Consider the following 23511-nt stretch of genomic DNA (forward strand, 5'->3'; position numbering starts at 1 on the left):
CAAAAGTGGAACTTACAACTTTGTGGGGAGTTTTAACATTTGTGAAACTCTTAGGCTTGGAAAATATGTAGATATACAGGGATTCAAAGCTAGTGTTGGAGTGGACCAATGGGAAATATAACTTGGACATTACAACTCTTTGGCACTGGAAACAAAGGGTTGGGTGCTTATTCAGCTTCTTCACTGACATTAGGATTGGATATATCTATATGGAATTGAATGGACAAGCGGATGCTCTCCCCAAAAAAAGACTAACTACACAATTGGGGTCTATCTATGTGGCAAAATATGATGTTGATAGCCAGTGTTTTTGGACAGTTTCCTCTCGACTAATATTTTTACCCTTTATCTTGTACTATCTAATCATGTATGTGAATATGTTTATCAGCTATAGTTTTTCAGTCATTTGGATATATTGAACAATCTTAGACATTTCCATATCTTAGTATATTATGAAGGATATAAACACTTGATTTTAATATAAAAATGCTAGTTTTTCCTGTTGAAAAAAAAATGCAACAAAGATCCACTACTAAACCAACTAACAAATGAAAGTAACACCCCAAATAACACCACTTACCACTAATGAGTTTCTCAAGAGAAGTGAGTAGAACAATGCATAATCCTATCAAGTAGTGTCTCATATAACTTACATCACAACCCATTATATACTAGCCATATAATATACTATACTATAGATCTATAATATATATAGAGAGATCTATAAGATATCCCCATTTAATCTTACTACATATAGGATATATGTGCTACTATCCCTATAAATATAATATACTAAACATATAGGATATTAGATATACTATAAATCCTACTATCATAAATATTCTATATATATACACTAATATATCCTATATATATACACTAATATATCCTATATATCTGGTCCTATATCTATATATACTATAAGATATTCTAATATATTAGGATCTTAATATGATACTATACCAATATCCCCATATATTACTATCCTAATATATTAAGAGGATACTATACCGTATACCTAGATCCTAATATATTAGCTAATAATATAGTAACATATAATCCCTATATATTAGCTAATAATATAGTAACATATAATCCCTATAAACTAGTGGTGTATAATCTTTATATAGTCTATCTAAAATATCTCTAGGATAGGACACCTAATAGCAATAATAGTGGTTGCTCAGTACGAGTTGTGTTTGATGCTATTGGTTTGGTGGAGAACAAGCCATTATTATCTTCTATAAACTTAAAAAGCCTCTAGTTGTATTTTTTTCAACCAAGTCTGGCTGACCTGGTTTCTCAAGTAATAAGTTTGGCTATTTGATCACATTATGTAAACACTCGGGGTAGAAGCATCGCTTTACATCGGTTCAAAAATCTGCATATATTCCCCTCCATTTTCATTTGCTTCATATAATCCCCTACATATATTCCCCTCCACAAGTCTTTATATGTCTCGAAAAGTGCTTACTTGTCATGAATAAATCTCCTAAATGCCTTGCATATTTCTGTTTCCCTGGTTTTAGGCACGCAGACCCTTAAATCTGATAATGAAAGGCCATTAGTAATAACATTGAAAGATGCCAACTAGGCTATTTGTAATATCACTGAAAGATGTCAACTAAGGGGAGTGAGGGGGTGATGCTCGTTGGAAGTTGGAACATATGATGAATCCTTGAATATATCAATTTGTCATGCAAGAGATGATTGCCTTTGGTGCCAAGGAATATATTCCAGGATCTTCAATTGATTTCATGGAGAGTGATAATTATTTTGGGACAGGTGACCCTTTGGAGGTTGCTTGCTTTAAAAGGTGGGATGTGTTGTTGGAATTTCATTTCATGGCTCTGGGAAGGTATATTTGCATGAGTACAGAAATTCCCCAAGGGTCATGAAAATCGACATCGTTTATCACACTTCTTTGCGATGGGTCAATTAGTCGATGAGCAGGGGTTTCAATCAATTTAGTGCTAAGCAGTGGATTCAATCAAGGCAGTGCTCCAGAGAAAACAACTTAACATTCAAGTCCCTGATCATACGATCCCTTTTATGACTTCAACATATCAATAAATGAAAGGATGAGAATTTCGTTGAACTCTGTTCTTTGAGGTAATATATGAAACATTGCAAGCAAATTCTTCTAAGTCCAGTCCTTCTATGATGTGGCCTAAATGAGTTTGTGAGCATGCACTTTCAACAGTTATTCAATCTAAGGAAAATGAGGAGGGATTTGGTCCTGAGAGTGATCTCCAATAGGTCATTGATTAAGTAGCTGACAAAGAAGTATGTGTGCCCCATAATCTATTTCCTCGTTATCCTAGCGAAATGAAAAAAATTGGGTGTGGGGGACATGGTAATTCTGGGAGTAAGACTAGTTGTGTCGAATAGCCCACCAAAATGAAAAAAAAATGGTACAAGGTAGATGGTAATTCTGAGGGTAAGACTGGTTGTGTCGAGGCTTGAAAATGCCCGGAAATATGTAAGGATCCAAGGACACTCCATTGTAAATATACTCGTTTGCTTAGAGTAGATTTTGAAATTCACATAGTAATTAATAAGCTGTTATTCACATAGATTACACATCGTTTTTCAATAAGTTGTTATTCTACAAGGTAAACGCACATCATTCTTAAAATAAGTTATTGAGGACCGAGGACAAACAGTGGTAATACCTTAGTGTACTCCCCAACCAGATTACCATTAAAAGCTAGTTTCACACTGGGTTACACATCTCGGTCTACTCTAGAGAACCAGCATTTGAAAAATTACTATGTTGAGAATTGCGATTTGGCAAGAACAATTAAAACCAATCATATCAACATCCAAAAATTGCATCAGATCATCATTTATAAAGAATCCATTTCTTGAACCACCCCTCTTTCAAAAACTTGGTATAGGGGAGGACATAATATTAATCTTTTTACAAATCAACGCCCTCAAACCAGAATTTGGGAGAGGAGAGGAACAGAAATCCTTTTACAAATCAACAACTTCAACCCAATCCATAGTAACTCGGCCCGTCAGCAACTTCAACCCAATCCATAGTACCTCAGCCCGTGACCTAGTATTACCACTGCAGGTGTATTGAAATTGTGGCAAGCATTGCAGGAACTCTGAAATTGTGGCACCTATCCACATAATATTTTATGAGATATTTGAATGCAGAAACGGAGACTCTTGGGTTAATAAAACCTATATCGAAACGTGAAAGCAAAACAATAATAAACACACATACCTTCACCCAGATGATGAGCCTTTTTGTACCTGTTTTTAAATAATCACAGAACTGAAGCAATGCATACGGCAATTGACAATGACAATGTGAGACAGCAATTTACCCTACATACCCAATTTGGGAAAACCACAATTTGGAAAAATAGCTTGGAATGGCGATGCTCAGTCTATTATTATCATTATTAGTGTTTATAAAGAATCAGAGTATCATAGCTCGATACACATACTTTCACACAGTTGATGAGCCTTTTTATTTCTGTTTGAAATAAGTAATCACAACACTGAAGCAATGCACACAGAAATTGACAATGACAATGTGAGACAACAATTTACCCGGCAAACCCAACTTGGGAAAACCACAATTGTGGAAAAACCAGCTTGAAATGGTGATGTTCAGTCTATTATTATCACTATCAATGTTTATAAAGAATCACAGAGTATCATACTCTCTTTGCTATTAACAGTCTCCTGTTACAAGAAATATCATTGTAAATTTCTTCCAAAGAACCCCTATTAACAGTCTCCTGTTACAGCAAATATCAGTCATTGTTCATTTCTGCCAAAGAACCCCTTTCTCATTTTTCAGCCTGCATTTTATAGGCAGTGGTCACTCTTACATTAAAGGGTGAAAGTAGTAGCCCCTTTCTCATTTTTCAGCCTGCATTTAATGGGCAGTGGTCACTTTTACATTAAAGGGTGAAAGTAGTAGCCCCTTTCTCAATTTTCAGCCTGCATTTAATAGGCAGTGGTCACTTTTACATGAAGGGGTGACCATAGTAGCTTTGCAACTTGAAGCCGTTGCCGAGTATGTGGCCAGCATGAGCATGAGTCATTTGGTTCTTTCTCATTTTTCATCCTGCATTCAATAGGCAGCAGTCGCTTTTATATGAAGGGGTCACGATAGCAGCTTTGCAACTTGAGACTGATGCTTACAACAAAAATTCCACAGTAGCATTCCAACTTTGAGGCCTCTGATTACAACAATAATTTTATAGGTCATGTCGGCTTCTCAAGGTGTCTGGGTAGCCCATTTCCATACTTTAAGTTCACCCATTCCATCACCAGTGAAAAATAAATATGAAGGGGTCATGATAGCAGCTTTGCAACTTGAGACTGATGCTTACAACAAAAATTCCACAGTAGCATTCCAACTTTGAGGCCTCTGATTACAACAATAATTTTATAGGCCATGTCAGCTTCTCAAGGTGTCTGGGTAGCCCATTTCCATACTTTAAGTTCATCCATTCCATCACCAGTGAAAAATAATCCGTCAGGTCCAATCTGAAATGATCGCACTTCATTTCTTGAGAACACTCTACCTCGTTCATGAAACCTGGAAAAACCAATAAATGTTTATTATACCCCAAAAAATAGCCAATAGGAGAACATTTGGACAAAACATACATTATTGTCTCTACATCAATTACAAAACTGACAAGGTCAATCCATAAATGAGTGCATGCAAAATTTTCTAGTGCTTGAAATATTTTTAAAACAAGAAGTAATGAATCCTCAAATAGCCCAAACCAAAATCAAACCTACTGCCATTCTCAGGATAAACATATAAACCAGATATAGGAAATGCCCATCGGAGGGAACATACTAAAGCATCCTTCCGGCATTCAAGTAAAATCGTAAGAAAGATATGGTTTAAAGTTGTATTAAAACCATATATGGTTGTAAATTGTGAAGACAAGAGTAGAGAAAAGTGTAGTATCAAAGTAGGAAGGCTTTGTGAAACAAAGTTGTTGATGTTTTGGGTAGCATTGGGAGTATTCTCAAGTGTGGTGCAAGTGGGCTAAGCCATGGGACTTTGCACCTATATACCCATGGTATTCTGATAACCCATGGTATTATGATCCATGGTATTACACCCTTTGGAAAAGTATAAGTACAAGGGTGTGTGATTCATTCTTGTCATCGTGTGGATTTGGCAAGAGACCAATTTTCACATGAGGACAAGGTAGAGTAGGCCTTAAATCTTTGAGGGCTAAGAGGGCCTATGCAAGGTGGCCGAGTAAGAGAGTAGAACTTAAATCTTTGAGGGCCAGGAGGGCCTATGGAAGGTGGCCGAGTAAGAGAGTGTTGTGACAGCCCTGGTTACCCTTTTTTGTTTTAATTTAGATTAAATAAATTAAACATGGGCTGAGACAAACGGACACTTATTCTAGGGCTGAGAAGGTAAACTGCTTGGGATTTGGTTGTTTTTGAAAGCCATGAAGGCTGACAGATGTTCACAAAAGGGACGGTTTTTCTAACTGCCAGCAGAGAGATAAAGGACAGGGAATACGATTTATTGCAACATGATGCATGATGCCAGCAAAAGGGGACAACAATTTAGGAAGACAGGACAACACAATGAAGAATCAATTGGCGACTGGGTTGCGTAGTTGGTGATTGGACTATGCAGTGGTTAGCTTGGCAACCACTGTAACAAGAATTTCAAAGGCAGAAAAAAATCGAGGGAACAGGGAGATAGGTGTCACTATGTGGCTGGCCTGGGGAGAGTCTAGTAAAACAGGAAAACAAAAAAACAGATTGGGGAAAAATTCGAAACGAGGGGACCTTGAAGTGTGAAAAGGTGTGGCTTAAAATAGCAAGCATTGTTAGAGGATGTCAAGAGGGGCATAACAATGGGTTTAGTGCATTAGGGGCACTGGTTTTGTATGCTATGTGATGGAAAGAGCCGGGGTGGCACATTGTATGATTGTATGGAGTATTTTGCTGTAACCTGTGTGTTAAGAATCAGTCAGAGAATGGATCATAAGCACTGTTACCTAATGTATGCAACTGAATATAGAGCATTGGTTGTTTTGGTGTGTATGGAGTATTTTGCTGTAACCTGTGTGTTAAGAATCAGTCATAGAATGGATCATAAGCACTGTTACCTAATGTATGCAACTGAATATAGAGCATTGGTTGTTTTGGTGTGAAATGCGATGAAGATAAAAATAAAAATAAATAAATTAATTAATTAATTAAAAAAAAAACGAGTGGGCTAAGCATATGGTGCAGAAGGGAAATGCATTGCAGTGCCTGTGTGTTTTACAGTTACCTGAGGTCAACTGGAGTTTTTAAGGTGTCAGCATGATGTTGCAAGCCTTCAAGAAGAGTCCTGTGCATATGGAGCGAAATCAGAGCGTGAGCTCCGAGATCGTTGTAAATCCATGTGCCAGCTATGTTACCAGAAACGAGAAACGGGAAATGAAACGAGAAACGACAATGGGACGAGAAACGGAGTTTGGAGGTTTCGCATTCAAGAAACGAGGAGAGAGAAAAAAAACAAGAAAAATGTAAAAAACATAAAACAACACAGACATCAACTGCGTTCTCCAATAATGTGGTTTATAGATAGTTGTTTATAGGCTTTCCTTGCTTACATAGACCATTCTCGAATATTCATAGTGAGAAACAAAGCTTGTGTTGCTTACATGGGTCATTCTAATACCCATGTTTGATCCTCTTATAGTGAAGAAACCTTTGGCATTGAACTCAAGCTTGATTTGACCTTTCCAATTCCACTTGATTTGGACCTAGTGAGAGTGGGATTTTTTTGAAGGCCATATCCCTAGAAATTTCCGGATGAGTATATGACCTCGTATATCATGTGTATATTCTCCCATATGATTTGAGCGGGCCTCAAATTTGGGCTACATTGTAGTATTTGGCAAGCAACTACTAGGTTGTAGTTTCCCTAGTTAGGTAATAGGATGGTGAAGATTGAATTGAGCTCCATTGGGATTCCGGAATTGAGCCAAAAGTAGAGGGTTGTTTAGAACTACTACCTTCAAAAATCTTGCTATAGGAAGAAGTGTTGCTCCCTCCACTGACATTTTGCATAGAAAAAGCAGAAGGATTGAGAACCAGAAATGCTACAACTAAACAAAACCTTAAAAAAATTACCATCGAACTTTCAAAACTTTATTGTTAATCCATTAAATAATAATAAATCTTTATAATAATAAAAATAATATATAATGTAACCATGTGCGTTTAAATTTATAATTTTGTATAAAGAAACAATTTTTAAATATTAAATACAATAAAACTATATAAGAAACTCTACACTAAATGCACTTTTAAATAGAACCAACACAAAAATTAAAACATTAAAAAAAACATAACAATAGAAAACACATCAAAATAATATAATTTCAACAAACAAAATTCCTAAATAGACAATGTTGTTAAAGAAATTTTAGGTTAAGCACAATACACCATAAAACCGAAAACTATCCACAAAACCAACCTTCATTTTTTTTAATTCGGCTCAACGTCCAATTGGAATGAGACCAACATTACAAATGAACCAGAATGATGTTTCTCATAAAACTGTATCAAAAAACCATTTGTTTATGGAGAAACCGGTTTCATGTATTGAAAAACGAAAACAACCGTACAAAACGTTTTGCGTCCTTTTTTTTTTTCCAGAAACGAATGCTCCTGTTCCGTTTCTGGTAACATAGTGTGCCAGTAAGTTAATGCTTTAGAACAGATGCAATTTAAGCATGGACTATTGGAGTTTGTGCACCTTGGATGCAAGGAATATACTACAGTGCTGAACCAATGTGCCTGAGCATTGATAAAGGTTTTGCAAAGTGTTTAACAGAGTTTGTTACTTCTATTTAGAACAAAATGTTCTATTGCGCTAATATAGTTCTTGAAGGTTTACGAGAAGCTTTGCTATTATGTCTCTGGGATGGTGTAGTTGATGTTTTGTCATGGAGGCATGGATATCCTTATTGTTGTTTACTACTAAGTCGATTTGTTGTTGTTGAGTTTGACTGATAGTCAGAGTAAGTATTGATTGTTATTGCTATGAGTATGTTGCAGAGGAGATAGGGTTATCGAGCAGTGAAATTTGTGTGAGAGTGGGCCATAGTTGTGACAGTGGGTTCTAATTTTCCTTTGAGGGTGCTATGGTAAATTATTCAGGGTGGAGGTAGACTAGAACTCTGGAAATTCCTGGTTCACTGGCAGATTGATTTTGTCCCTAGTGCAGCCTCCTTGGCCCTAGAATCTGGTTCCGGGGTGATTGGGATGCAAGAAAGACTATTCTGCAGCCCAATCTATGGTTGGGTGGTGAGTTGCAGTCTTTGGCTCGGCTGCCCAATCTCAGATTCGAGATAAGTATACCTCCTGTTGCTTGGTATAATGAATCTTAGGTTATGCATGTTATGATTGTTTACATGGTTGTGGATGCCCAAATTGATTGTTTACATGGTTATGATTGTTTACAACAATCGCAGAGTGAATTGACCATTACCTTCTTTGCAGATTTAGGTGGATTTTATGGCTGCCTCAATTTCCAACATTACTAGATTCCTCACAATGGAGTCACCAAGTGAGGCATTAGACCTTGTTTTTATTTAGGAGCATTGCTGGTTACCACTTCAAACTGAGAAAATAATATCTATCAAAGAGACCAAAATAAGGTGCAACAAGTTGTCCATTGCGTCCCAATTTCCATGTGTTTACTTCACTGCATTCAATTAGGCAAATGAGAAAGGACGATGATGTTGAAATATGTAACTAGGTTCGGTCTTCATAATGAAATATGTCATCATGATTTTTTGTGTTTTGATGTAATGAGAAAAATAAATTTATTATTGTTACTCTTGAGGCATGGGTTTCATGCTCAAGGGAAATTTATTTTTAGTTCAAGCACCCATTGTGTGCTTCTAAGGTTTTTCATCGAGTCTACAAGTCAATTGTGTCATTGTTATGTATGAAAGACATTTTTGGGCATGTTACATATTGTAAAAAAAAAAAGATTGAGTAAAAAGAAAGCCAAAATACCCTCCAAGGCCTCATCATGGTGCAATGATCAAGTCGGCCTACATGAAGGGGCAAGTCGGCCTAAAGATAACAATTCGTACCTCTCAAAAGCGTATAAATAAGAAGGAACTCGACCTCATTTAGACAGACTCTCAAGCAAGTTCGATCTCCTCAAGAAAGTAGCTAGAAAAGGGCGAAAAAGAAGAAGAAGAACAAGATCAAAGTTTTGGGTCTCTCTCTCTCTCCCTCATGCTAGGGTTTCTACAATTGTTGGGCCAATTGAAGTGCTGGAAAGCTACTAGGCAAATTGAAGTACTGGAAAGTTTTTGGGCAAGTCAAAGAGTTGGGCAAGTCAAAGTGCTACTGGGAAAGTTAAAGTGCTAGGAAGAAACTATTGGGTCAAAGTTGCAAAAGAATTTGCTAGGCAGGCCAAAGTTGCAGAAGAATTTGCTGGGCAGGTAGAAGTTGCAAAAGAATTTGTTGGGTAGGTCGAAGTTCTAGAAGAATCTACTGGGCAGGTCGAAGTTGCAGAAGAATTTGTTGGGAGGTCGAAATTGCAGAAGTTGCTGGAAGGAAAGCTCGTTAAGGAAGAAAGGTTTGACTTGGTCTTGGAGGGTCTTTGTCAAGGGTCATAGGTCTTGGAATTCGTCAATTGAAGATTCTATAAGAAGAGAATAATTTGTGTGGGTTTTCCTCTCAGTTGGAGAGGTTTTGCCCCTGGATGATCACCTATATCTTGTGTCCTTTGTCTCATTGTTCTGTATGGTTTGGTAGTTGTTTGATGAAGAGAATACTAATAATAATCAAGTGAAAGAAGAAGATAATCAAGTTAAGTAAAAATACATCACGAGCAGTTATCAAAGAAGAGAAATCACCTAATCTAGCTGCCCATATATTTCTCAACATGGTATCAGAGCTAAGGTGACTACATCAAGCAAAGGCAGCTTAAAGAAGGAAACTCAATGGCCGAAGCACTAGAATATCATCTAGAGCATCAATCATCAAGAAAGGCCATTCATCTCAAGGATCATCACATCTCAAAGGAAGAAGACCTCAAAACCCTAGCACATCCAAAGAAGGGTCATATACTTGAGGCAATCTTGGAAAGATCACGTCATCATCACAAAGAAAAAATCTATAGAACCCTACCTCCACTTAAACTCATTGAAGCATCTTGAAGTCTATACATCCAAGGGAAGCAAGAAGAAGCATAGTCATCATCATCAAAGAATCAAGGTGATCTCCCTCTCTTTGAAGGATCACTTTTGAAGGAAGACATCTTCATCAAGAAGTCATCTGTTATCAACATCATCATCTAAATCAAGAAGGCATCAAGTTGAAGATATTGTCTTCAAGGAGCATCTTCACTTGACGAGTACCTCTATATTTATGACTAAATCTGTTATCAAAATGACTTCATTTTGCAAGGAAAGCAACAAATTGGTTGGGTCATCAAACTTTCTTGCATGGAAGAAGAGGACAGATTTGATCCTCATAGAAAATGAAGTCGTTGAACATGTTAAGGGTACAATCACTAAACCTCCAAAGGAAGAAGCTCAAGCTCTTGCAAAGTATATGAAGGGGAAGTAAGGGCTCAAAAGATTCTCATAGAATCCATCAAGGATCCAATCATATCTTATGTATCAAAGTTGGAGACATCGAAAGAAATATATGACAAGTTAATAGAATTGTTCTCCATAAGTACTGCAGGAGAAGTGATATCTTTAAGGAATGAACTGTACAGAATGAGGATCTCAAAGGATGATGGAATAGCCTCATACTTTATGAGGGTATGAGAAATAAGAGACCAACTACAAGAGTTAGGAGAAATAATGTCCAGAGGAATGAGGCAACTTCACATCTAGCATATTTGGAAAGAAGGAAGCCACCCCATTCAGTGAACTGTGGTCATTATGTAAAATTGAAGAAACCAGGTTGAAGGCAAAAAACGATGTAGGATCAATTGAGCAAGTACAAGCATTTGCTTCCATGGCTAGGAAGAAAGGAAAGTTTGGTCCTCATAAAAAAGAACAAGAAGAATATGTCCAAAATCCAATGCTATGGTTGTCATGAATATGGGCACTACAAGAGAGATTGTCCTAAACTAAAGAAGGACAACAATAAAAGAGGAAGGGAAGAAGCCCATATCACTGAAGAAGTGGAAGAACTTGAGAAGAAGAAATCAAAGAAGGAGGAAGTAAGAGATCTATACTAAGACTGAGATAATCTCCTCCGCTATGTTCTTTTCAGTTTTGTGAATAATAGCTATCATGGTAGGAAGCATTGTAAGTATGATAGGATGCATCATATTATGAGATGGCATCATGGTAGAAGCATACAATTGAAGCAAGAGCTCATTATAGTAACTTGAAAAGGAGAGTTGAAGCAGAAGTATACATGGATGTAGCAATCATCACATAAAGGAAGTACCTCATGGTAACGTCATTGAAATCATGTGTAGTGCATATGGTTAAAAAGAAATTCATCTAGCATGATGGAAGGAATTCATCATACATCATCATCATGAGAAAGGAGCTTCTGTCGGAGGAGGATAATCTAGATCCGCTATTATTAGTAGGTTCACCTCTACTTGGAAGAAGCAAATGTCTCGCTAATCATTCCACCTTGTGTGGGATACATTGTTTACAAGGATGATGGTATGGTGGCAAAGTAGTGCAGCAAGTCAAGTTGATTGAAATACTTTCAATCAAGGAAAGGAAGTTTCCTAAGGAAGTCTAGATGACCAAAAGGAGAAAAGAAGTATGTATATTGTTGCAATTCTCAGAGACGATTCCTAGCTGTGGGGGAACCAGTGCCCGAGACATCTTAAGATAGAATAGAAATAGTTAAAATAAGTGGATAGAGGGAAAGGCCATGAGGGATTGCAACCAAAAGTTCTAATTCTAAAACCCTAGCTTTCAAAACAGAATGGTCAGAGAAAGTCTGAGGGTTGTAGGGTCTTTGCATCAAAGGGGTGATTTGAAGAAAAATAGAGAACAAAGTTCAAATTAGGCACTGAAGAATCTGAATTTAAACTACTGCAGAAAGAATCATGCAAGACTGAGAAAATGTGAATGGAGTTCCTGGATGTGGAGCTCTTCATTAAGAGTTTCAAGATTAATAATCATGAGTACAATTAAGTAAATTCATGAAAAACTAAAATGAAAAGCACAAGCTGCATCTTACACTATCCAAGAGAAGAAAAAAATAGATGAATGTTGAATCACAAGAGAAAAAAAATGATTGCAACTACACCCAAAATTGGGATCAAAATTGTTGTGTGTTCTTTGGTTTCAGAGAGAATTTTTGATTACAATGCCAGTCATGGATATTGGACTCCAAAACCCCCTGAACACTTACAAAATGTCACTTTCAGATTTTTATTCCCCCCCTCAGCCTAACGAACTAACTGTCAACTGAGTTCTGAAAATCAATTTTGGAACAGTGATAAAAATTGTTTCTCCGTTCTCTTCTTTTTTTAATTTTACAAATAAAAACATTTGTATATATATATATATATATATATATATATATATATATAGATATTTCTCCCTTCCTATAAAATGAAATCCCTTCAATCTAATGATTTTAATAATTTTAGAAATGCATATGTAAAAACATCATATTTGGCCCAAATGAAGTCTCATCTTCTAAAATTTCAACATCGCACTAAAGGAAACATGTGGCCCGTATGCATAATAATAAAATTATTAATGGACGAGTAGCCCCATGACCCTACTTATGGACGTATCCGAGAAAGGTGGTTTCATAAAATCCCAAAACCGTCTTTAGGATCACACTTAGCGGTTACTGGAAACAAGGACGAGTGGTGTTGGAACAACTATGGACCGTCAATTTTTTCGATGAGTAGTTTGAGGATACTTCTTACGGGACCACTTCTTTGCATAAGTTTCATGTACTTCGTATTGTCGGGACTCCATTGATTTGAGCACTGTAATTGTGAACCATTGATCTGGAACACTGGACGTTGCTGACCATTGACTAAGTTTTATGTTCTCTTATGTTCTTTTTGCAAGTACCTTTCTCTCCAATCAGATTTTGTCTTCCAACCCTATTAATGGGTATAGCCTCCCCACATTTATATCATGAGCTGTAAGAAGTAACCTCAACTCCTTTGCTTTATGCATACCTTCCATCCAAACCGTCAGAGATCATGGTGAACTCTGACTTTGATTGTTGATTAATGAAGTCGGTACTTGGCTTGAAACCTTCGAATTGAGCCTTGGCTCATCTTTTTAATGTTATGTCGCGTCACAATTATGTTGAGAGCATAATAGTGTTTGTGCCCCAAAAATTTATATATATTTTTTTAAAACAGAAATTATAAGCATTGGCTTCAGCAAAAGCAGAAAAAACTTATGCAAACCTATTTCATAGCCTTGTTAGAACAACCTTCATTAAAATGAGCATCCTTTAATTTTAATTACTAGCCCAAGTTCACCTGCAATTTAGATTTTTCTGACCGTGCAAGATTAGGCTTCAACATATATATTTGATAGATCAAGTCATGTAATCATATAGTTGTTGACATCATGGGTAAATGCTCCACCTTGTGAGAATGATCAAGGATTTCTTCCTTTGAAAAATGCATGAAAACAAGGTTCACATATTGACAAGATGAAATCAACATAATATGTCCTCATATGGAATATGAGGTGGTTGACAATCATGATGAAGGAACTTTGTCAAGAAGTTCATGGGGAAGCAATATGTTAAGGAAGAAAGAAGAGATCGTAAAAGTTGCAACTATGGTCTCATGAGATAAGGAATCAACATCCGATAAAGAATCTGATGTAACATCTCCATGAAGAAGGTATGAAGACCTTGATAAGGTCTATAAAAGAAAGAATACCCTTGACACATGAAGTCTTGGAGATGCGTTTATGAATGTGCAATATGTTGTAGGCAAGCAAGATGTCATGATAAAAGGCCATCACAAAAGGTAACTTTGATTTGATGTTCATTTTTTAATTTTTGAACAACATTTGGATGGGTTGATACAGGGCTACCGAAAAGAGGGTTGTAGATGTCATCTACAACTAGCACTCATGTGGTTGGATGGAAGATTCGAAAGTAAACATGAATTGGAGGAGGTAATTGTATAAAGAAAAACCAGATGTGGACTAGAAGATCACTTTTTGATGAAAGAAGGATGCCATCACTGATGTAGCTTGTGAAGGAAAGCGATGGATGGTCGATGCCCTACGACTGATGAAGGCTCCATAATAAAAGGATGGACTTCATGACATCCAAAGAATCCCCACAAGGAGATGAGAGTCCCATGAGCTCCACCAATAGCAGAAAGTTATTGGAAGCAAGTCCCTAGTTAAGAGGGAGCCTGGACAAGTCCCTGGTTAAGAGGGAGCTTGGACAAGTCCCTGGATAAAAGGGAGCTTGGGTACATTCGTTTTATAGGAATGGGTATATCTCCCTAGTTGAGAGGAAGAGATAGACACGCCATTCATGTCTTCACATTGGGAAGAAAGTATGGAGGATTGGGTAAGCATCTGACATCCGATACTCTTTGAGGATGAGGTAGGGCATCCAAGATAAGAGTAGTCGAAGAGGACCGATATTCTTTGAGGACTGGGCATCCAAGATAAGAATGGTCCTAGAAGGACATACTTTGTGAACACCCGTGTGGGGCATGTACCTTGAGAGACAATGATGATGATGTCTATAAGTCATTGGTCTCACCAGCATTGTGCTCTGATTTTGTGGAGAGATAGAGTTGTTAGTCAAGGCCTTGCTATGTTGGATGATATGATGCTAAACAGATGGGTTACCAATCCGACTCTTCTTATGAAAATTCTTCATATTAAGAATGTCCAAGTACCTTGTATGGATTATGAATACCTCCCTAGTTAAGAGGGAGCGTTGAAATATGTAACTAGGTTCGGTCTTCATAATGAAATATGTAATCATGATTTTATGTATTTGATGTAATGAAAAAAATAGATTTATTATTGTTATTCTTGAGGCATGGGTTTCATGCTCAAGGGAAATTATTTTTAGGTCAAGCACCCATTGAATGCTTCTAGCGCTTGTCATTGTGTCTACAGATCAATTGAGTCATTCTCATATATGAAAGACCCTTTTGGGCATGTTACATATTGTAAAGAAAATTTATTTGAGTCAAAAGAAAATCAAAAGACCCTCGAAGACCTCGTCATGGTGCAAAGAACAAGTCAGCCTACATGAAGGGACAAGTCGGCCTAAAGATAACAATTTGTACCCCCTCAAAAGTCTATAAATAAGAAGGAACTCGGCCTCATTTAGGCAAACTCTTAAGCAAGTTCGATCTCCTCAAGAAAGCAGTTGGAAAAGGAAGAAAAAGAAGAAGAAGAACAAGATCAAAGTTTTGGGCCCCTCTCTCTCTCTCTCGTGCTAGGGTTTCTACATTTGTTGGGAAAATCGAAGTGTTGGAAAGGTACTAGGCAAATCGAAGTACTTGAAAGTTGTTGGGCAAGTCAAAGGGTTGGGCAAGTCGAAGTGCTAGGAAGAAACTATTGGGTCAAAGTTTCAAAAGAATTTGCTGGGCAGGTCAATGTTGCAGAAGAATTTGTCGGGAAGGTCAAAGTTGCAGAAGAATTCGCTGGGTAGGTCGAAGTTCTAGAACAATCTGCTGGGCAAGTCGAAGTTGCAGAAGAATCTTTTGGGAGGTCGAAATTGTGAAAGTTGCTAGAAGGAAAGCTCATTAAGGAAGAAAGGTTTGACTTGGTCTTTGAGGGTCTTGGTCAAGGGTGATAGGTCTTGGAATTCATCAATTGAAGATTCTATAAGAAGAGAAGAAGTCGTGCGGTTTTTCCTCTCAGTTGGAGAGGTTTTGTCCTTGGCTGATCGCTTATATCTTGTGTCATTTGTCTCGTTGTTCTTTATGGTTTGGTAGTTGTTTGATGAAGAGAATACTAATAATAATCAAGTGAAAGAAGAAGATAATCAAGTTAAGTAAAAATACATCACAAGTAGTTATCAAAGAAGATAAATCACCTAATCTAACTGCCCATAGATTTCTCAATAGATGAATCATTAGAGCCATCATATATATTAGAATTCTATGAGCCACAAGCAATGGAACCCAAGTAGTCTATATATGTTCTGCATTTAAAGACTAATTGAGATAGTAAGTGGACTCATTACACCCAGGAAAATGCAAAAGAAGGCAATGAGGATGGAAGCATTTTTATTGTGATTCTATATCTGTCATGCTAAGGTAGAGGGCTTTGTATTCTGATGTATTCCCTATGGTCACAATTGTGTGTTGTGCTTAGTATCATTCCTCATTTGTGTGGATTAGCTATTGCATTTTTGTGTATTGAGGTTGTCAGGGATTTGTTAGAATGTCATACCTTAAGTCTTGATTAATTGAATGTCTTCAATGAGAGAATGTCACGGGATTACATGAGCCATGTATGGCATGCTAGGACTTAGATAAATAGGGCTTCAGTATGTAAGGGATTCTATATTTATATTAATTCGTTGGTTTTAGCCCTGGAAAGTTTCTTGATATGTTTGAGCTTTATGCATTCTCTCTTGATATATCTTGTTCGTTGATTTTGGTTATCTTGTACTGCTGAGTAGTCTTTGATATTGAGAGGTACTTGTTTTTTTCATGGTAGGTGCTTGAAGGGATGTTGATTATCTAGTCTAAATTACATATGCCAAAAGCCTCGAAGATATCGTCTCTCTTTCTAGACTAAATCTTTTGTGAGTTTGTGGTGCTCTTACTTTTAATGTTTTAAATATTACCTATTCAACGCTTGAAATTCACCTTACGCTTACCCAGTTCTGTTATGATTTTCTCATTACTTTCTGAGTTAGTAGATATTGCATGGGTGGTGTGTGGCTCTATGATCTCTCGATATAACTTTATTTCCATAAGGATCATGATACTAAACATTGATTGACAAGAGCTTGAAATTGCTGGCTCTCCTGAGTCCTAATTCTGTGACAATATTGTGGTGGGAATGACTAGATGGTTGTTGGGCAGTCAAGAAATCAAGATTGAAATGACTGGAATGCATTTTATATTGTCAGGTATTGCTGATATGAGAAGAAATCGAGTCATGGTACTCATTGCTAGAGAAAAGAGATATTCAAACCTATTGTGAGAGTTCAACTTTGGCTCTACCAAAAAGGGAAGTGAAAAGACTGCTGAAATCTCTTGAGGAATCCATTTTTCAATGTGTTTTTCTTTTGCTAAAAAAAACAGAGGCTTATAAACTTGTGCTTGCATTCTCTTGTAGTTTGGCAGTTTCACTCTTGGAGTGCATTTGATGAATCTTTTACTGAGCCATATCCTCATCAATTGTTATTTGTTATAAATAATAGCATTACAGAGTGTTGTTCTCGCTTGAGGAATGATAGTGAAGAAGCTTCATAGAATTACTCATTTACTTTCGTTTCTATGTAATTATTTGATATCTCACTTAATTTGGATTGCAGATTTTTATAGGGAATTTGGAGTATTGACTTTCAAAAACTTTCCTTCATGTTGAATGTTTTGGGTCTAGAAAATTTGCAGATAAAATAGATTGAGCAAAGACATGCAAGGCATTGGCAATCAAAGTATTTTTGGTTAGAAGTCTGAAGAGGAAAAAAAAAATACTCACTCCTTGTTCATTTTTCCCATCCCATTACTCTTAAATAAATGCAGAAACCTTATGAAAATTGCAGAAATGGAGAGCATTCTTTACATTCTAAATCTTAACACATTGCTTTAGAGGCATTCTCATTTATTGTGGAAATTTTATAAGTTCCTTGAATATGAATTGAATTAATGGAAAGAATGGGATTTACATTGGAGTGTAGATTTTTGGAAATAAGCCTCTAGTAAAGAACATGCAAATAAATCTTTCTTACGAGGACCATGACAAGAGCTAATTGTTGGTTTTCATCACTCGTAAGAAGAGGACATCTCATCTATAGATTCAGATCTCTACATTAACATCTATAGAATCCTCATGCATTTGCATCGTTTAACAATTGAATCCATGGAAAAACCTTTGCAAATGGCTGTCCAAGCTCTCACTAATGTAAATGGTAAGGAATTCAAGTACCCTCACTTAAGTTGCATCTCATTTCTGTCCAAAAATGTTCACTATAATACTGCATCTTAGTGGAATTGCAATAATAATTCCCTTGGAAATGTGCTTAGCTAATGGTCTTCCACCACCAGTTTATGGCCATGCTCTCCACGTGACCCTAGAGCATAGCAGCCTTTACAGTAAATACAGTTTGTCATACCGCAGGAAGCTACATATGCTGTTGTGGTTTTTTCTGCAGTAAGTTATGTGCTTCCCACTGAGGAGTATTTGTGGATTTTGTTGGTGCTTGAGATGCTACTCTTGTATTAGTGCCCGTGAAACATTGAAGTTGCAGAAACAATGAGTGGTTGAAATTGCAGAGGCTATTTTTAACGATCAACCTTTCAGATTTCTTGATGCCACCACTACTCATACCTTAGTTGCATGAACGTGAAAACATGTAGTAGTTTTGAAAAATGGGACCACTTGGAAACCTAAGTTGCACGAAATGGGGAAACGGGTACGAGTTTCTGAAACGGGCATGGGTACGAAACGCAACCTCCCCAAATTTTGGAAATGGGGAAATGCGAATATATATATATATATATATATAGATATATAGATATATAGATATTAGAATTTAGGACATTTAAGAAGTGTTATGTGCAATCATAAAGCATACATGATACATTATAATTTATTACATTTAAACATTATGATTAAATTTACATCACATTTACTCATGAATGATCACATAATGAAAATAAAAATATCGGAATATCCAAAAGGAACCTTTATTATATATCCAAATCTCAAAATCAGCCTTTATTGTATATATGAAATCTCTTGCTCACTGTTGAAAACGCCCTAGCTGAAACCACTGATCTCTTCCTCTCTTCTCCTTTGCTAAAATCGCCAGTCTCCAAGAGAAACGACTTGCTCAATTGTGTGATGAGAGAATGAGATGAAGGTCACTTTTATAACTTGAGAGAGGCATCTAGAAGCAACTAGAAGCCACCTTAGTCACCCAATTAAAAAATAGAAAACAAAATAATGAAAAAAAAACATAAGAAAAAGTCAATTTGCATGAGGAAACTCCGTCGTACAGCCCAGAAACTCGTTTTCAACTGTACGGGCCATGTTTCCTCCTCAAGAAATGGGCCAGTATGGCAGGAAACGAGTTTTCGGGCCGTATGGTATAGGTTTCCCCATTTCCATTTCGTTTCCGTACGGAAACAGACCCAAGACCCACATTTCCTGCAACTTAGTTGGAAACAAGACTCCAAAAAAAAGGAAAGAAAAGAGAGAGACCTTCAGATCTCATTCCCAGTATGGTACATTGGGAATTGGCTCTTCACAATAACCACCTCTCCTTATTAGGGTGATAAGGTAGGGGAGGGAGGGAATGGGACCACTTGGAAATGAGACACCAAAGAAAAAGGAAAGAAAAGATAGAGACCTTTAGATCCCATTCTGTTAATTTTAGGCAACAATGGTATGTTCTATGCTTTAGAGCAATTTTACTTCAATTTCTTTATGAGCCTAATATCAATTTCATTTTAGCAATCACATATACATGTAAGTAAAATGTTGGTAGAACATAAACAGTAGAAGACAAGCCAAGACAAGAAGACACAAGATGTGGCACCAGCCAGGGACAAACCCCAATCTAGGGAAACCCTTGATGAAATCTTCTTTTAGTCTTCAATAGTTTAGCAGAGAGAGATAATACAATTTACAAATACTAATAATTTATAGCAGTGGCAAAAGAGCCCTAACCAAAAAAGTCAACGATGGTCAACAGGGCAGATTTCTTCCTCAATGCAGCTCGATCAAACCCACTCAACTTCGACTTCCAACAGCAAGTCTAATAAGCCCAAAATAGTTTGAAAAAATCTAGTCAAAACTAGTCAACACAAGTCAACCCTGCGGCTAGCCCTATTATAGTCAACACTAGTCAAACAGGGGGTCAAATTGCCTCGGTTCTTGTGCCCATATCCGCAGCCTGCTAAGACAAAATTCCTCCACCCAAAATCGCACCAAAAACAGGTCAATGCAGTCAAAACAACCTTCTGCAAATTAGGAAACACTGGTCAATGGCTGGAACAGAAAAGTACAGTTCTTCACACATGTGGAGAGCTGCCCAGAAATCCGTACCCAATCATGTGAGGAAAGAGAAATGTGTGAGAAATGAAGTATGTCCAAATGAGGATGAGGCATCATGTATTTATAGGCTAACGTTGAGGATGAATGGATGTGACTGTTGCGCTTCTGAACCTACATGGTTTGCTGGCCGACCTTGACAATTTTTCCATAATGAAAATAAATTCATAACTTCAATTGTACATGTCAGAATCAGACGATATTTAGATCAATCCTACACCTCTCCGAGAGAGGAATCTAATAAAAATATAAGCTGTCATAAATAAGATGACCCAGGTGGAATTTGGCCCTAGTTGCCAATTTTAACACTCCCTCTCAACTAGGGAGAACTCCACATGCCAATCTATCTGCCAATCTGTACTATCTCTGCCATCCATGCACTGCTCTGTTGAACTATGAAGAAGAAGAATTGATTGAGAATGTATCATACCATTCTCTACTGACCCGATGTCAGCGCCAATCAAAAGAGATTGTCTCATACCACTCTTACTGACCCGAAGTCCGTTCCAATCAAAAGAGAGTGTCTCATACCACTCTTACTGACTCGAAGTCAGTTCCCATTTATTTGAGATCAATATCGGACATCCTAGCATAGGGAGTACGGTAGTACACGATGCGTCCATCGATAGTACTATGGTCCCTATCCTCATTTCCCTACTCATTACCTAGATGAGAGGTACTTCCCATGAGTCCTAGACTGCATGGGTATGCTATCTCGGCAGGAGAAGGATGAACCATTCGTCTTGCCCACATGTCATCAAGGGGTATCACAGGGGAAGGATGAACCATTCACCCTATGGTTGCTCATCGCTCCAAGAAGTACCCCAAGCCCCTTGGAGCTCCCAGAGCTCAATGTCCATCTCATACAAGACCCTCATAAGACGTTCTCTCCACGACTCCAAGTCGTTCTCAGAAGGCCAAGAATTTGACCTTCCCTAGAGGTTTTGTCAGAACATCGGCGACCTACTCATCAGTCGCAATGTGATGGAGCCTTATTTCTCCTCGTTGTACCATATCCCGGATAAAGTGGTACCTGATATCTATATGCTTGGAGCGATCATGAAACACGAGATTCTCTGATAATCGGATCCCACTCTGGTTGTTGCAGAGGATCATGGTGGTATCCAGCACAAGTCCACACAGCGCACTGAAGAGCTTCCTCAACCAGACAACTTCACAAGAGGCCTTACTAGTAGCTATGTATTCGGCCTCGACGGTGCTCAAGGCAATCGATTTCTGCTCCCTACTCATCCAGGATATTGAAGTAGAACCCAAAGAAAAATAGCATCCAGAAGTGCTCTTGTGATCCACCACACTGCCAGCCGAATCAGCATCAGAATAAACATGCAGCCTCACATTTCCGGCAGTGTATCTTAGTCCATGAGTGATTGTGCCTCGAAGATATCTCAAAAGATTCTTGGCAGCAATCCAATGTATGTGATGAGGCTCAACTATCTATTTGCTCAATGTGTTAACTGCAAAATATGTGTTCGGACGGGAGTTCACCAAGAACATCAGTGCTCCTATGAGTTGACGATACTCATAAGCATTTCCCAATTCAGGTCAAGAAGCACTACCACATAACTTCTTAAAGTTAAGTTCCATCGGAGTAGTCACAGGCTTGCAGTCCACCATCCCAAATCTTTCGAATATCTTCACAACATATTTTCTTTGAGAGGAAAATTTCACCTGGATTTTGCAAGACCTCCAACCCTAGGAAATAGTGCATCTGTCCTAGGTCTTCATCTAAAATTCAGAAGCCAACTCCCTCTTACATTTGTGAATGAGAGGGTTTGCACCTGTCAGAAAAAGGTCGTCCACATAAAGTACCAAAATGAGAGGTTTATCATTTTCAACCTTAAAGTAAGGTTCAGATCGGCTTTACTTCTAGTGAATCCCAGTTTCATCAGATAGCTATCAATTCTCTCATACCAAGCCCGGGGTGCTTGCTTCAATCCACAGAGAGCTTTCTTCAACCTGCATAAATGAGATTCCCGATCATGAACTTCAAACCCCTCGGGTTGTTCCACATAGACTTCCTCTTTGATTGAACCATGCAAGAAGGCAGTCTTGACATCCATCTGATGTAGGTTCCATCCTTGCGAGGCAACAAGGGCTATGATCGAGCGATGGTGGTGTATCAGGCAACAGGTGAAAATATCTCATCGTAATCTACACCTTCCTTTTGAGAGAAGCTTCGAGCAACAAAGCGAGCCTTGAACTTTTCTGCACTTCCATCAGCTCCATGCTTGATTTTGTAGAGCCACTTAGAAGTGACAACCAATTTGTCCTAGGGTCTAGGGACCACATCCCAGACATCATTCTTCATGATTAACTCGTATTCTTCATTCATAGCATCCTTCCATACTTGTTTCTTCACGGCTTTTTCGAATGATGAAGGCTCATTTTGAATGATAGTGTTGATGGCGGTCAAATATCCTTGGTACCTATTCGGCTTCTTGCTTTCACGGAAAGTCCCCCTTGGTGCAATGTGCCTCTCAGCATCTTCGAGAGTCTCCCTAAGGCATCAGGGTCTCCTCTTGGAGGAGGAAGGCTCATGAGGGAGTGGATCAATAGGATCCATAGGTTCATCAACATCAGGCATCATTTCGTCCTCTTTTTCACCCTGATTTCCTGTGTCAACTTCTTTGTCCTTCCTTAGGATAGGAAGGTTGTTGATCTTCCTAAGGGCCATATCTTCGTTGAAGGTGACATCATGACTTATCTCAAATTCCTTTTGACCAACCACATAAATTCTATATCCCTTAGAATTTTCACTATAGCCCAGATGCACCCAATTTGCTTCTTTTCTCTTTCGGCACATGAAAATATTCAGGGCTTCCAAAAATTCTAAAATGAGAGACATCGGGTCTTTTACCAATGAACATTTCTTCAGGAGTCTTGGAGTCCAATGCTTGATGAGGGCATCGGTTTTGAACATACACGGCGGTATTTGCAGCTTCACCCCATAGAAACTTTGGAAGGCCCTGATCATGAAGCATGGCACAAACAACTTCTACAATACAACAATTCTTCCTTTCAGCAACACCATTCTACTCAGGAGTGTATGGTGTTGTAGTCTCCCTCTTAATGCCATCTTCTCTCCAATAATCTTGGAATTCATTGGATTCATACTCGGTCCCATTACCAGTCCTCAATATTTGGGTTTTCTTCCCAGATTGGTTTTCGATCAAGGCTTTGAAATGTCGGAACCGGTGAACACTTCATCCTTCTCCTTCAAGAATTAAATCTAGGTCTTGCGAGAATAATCATCCACAAAGGTGAG

General features: G+C 37.9%; 1 protein-coding gene across 1 annotated transcript in view; it reads right to left on the reverse strand.

The window, feature by feature from the left end:
- Positions 1–3750: 3750 nt before the first annotated feature.
- The window catches only part of LOC149218191 (zinc finger CCCH domain-containing protein 17-like), a 34676-nt gene continuing 14915 nt past the window's right edge, over positions 3751–23511 (reverse strand). Inside the window, exon 9 of the mRNA XM_089386503.1 lies at positions 3751–4570. Coding sequence (XP_089242629.1) covers positions 4438–4570 — 133 coding nt within the window. The 3' untranslated portion in view covers positions 3751–4437. The remainder of the gene's footprint in view (positions 4571–23511) is intronic.

The sequence above is a fragment of the Pinus tabuliformis genome, chromosome Q (genome assembly GCF_031772625.1).
Source record: "Pinus tabuliformis cultivar Carrire ecotype Pingquan chromosome Q, CPIR1, whole genome shotgun sequence".
NCBI classification, from domain to species: Eukaryota; Viridiplantae; Streptophyta; class Pinopsida; order Pinales; family Pinaceae; genus Pinus; species Pinus tabuliformis.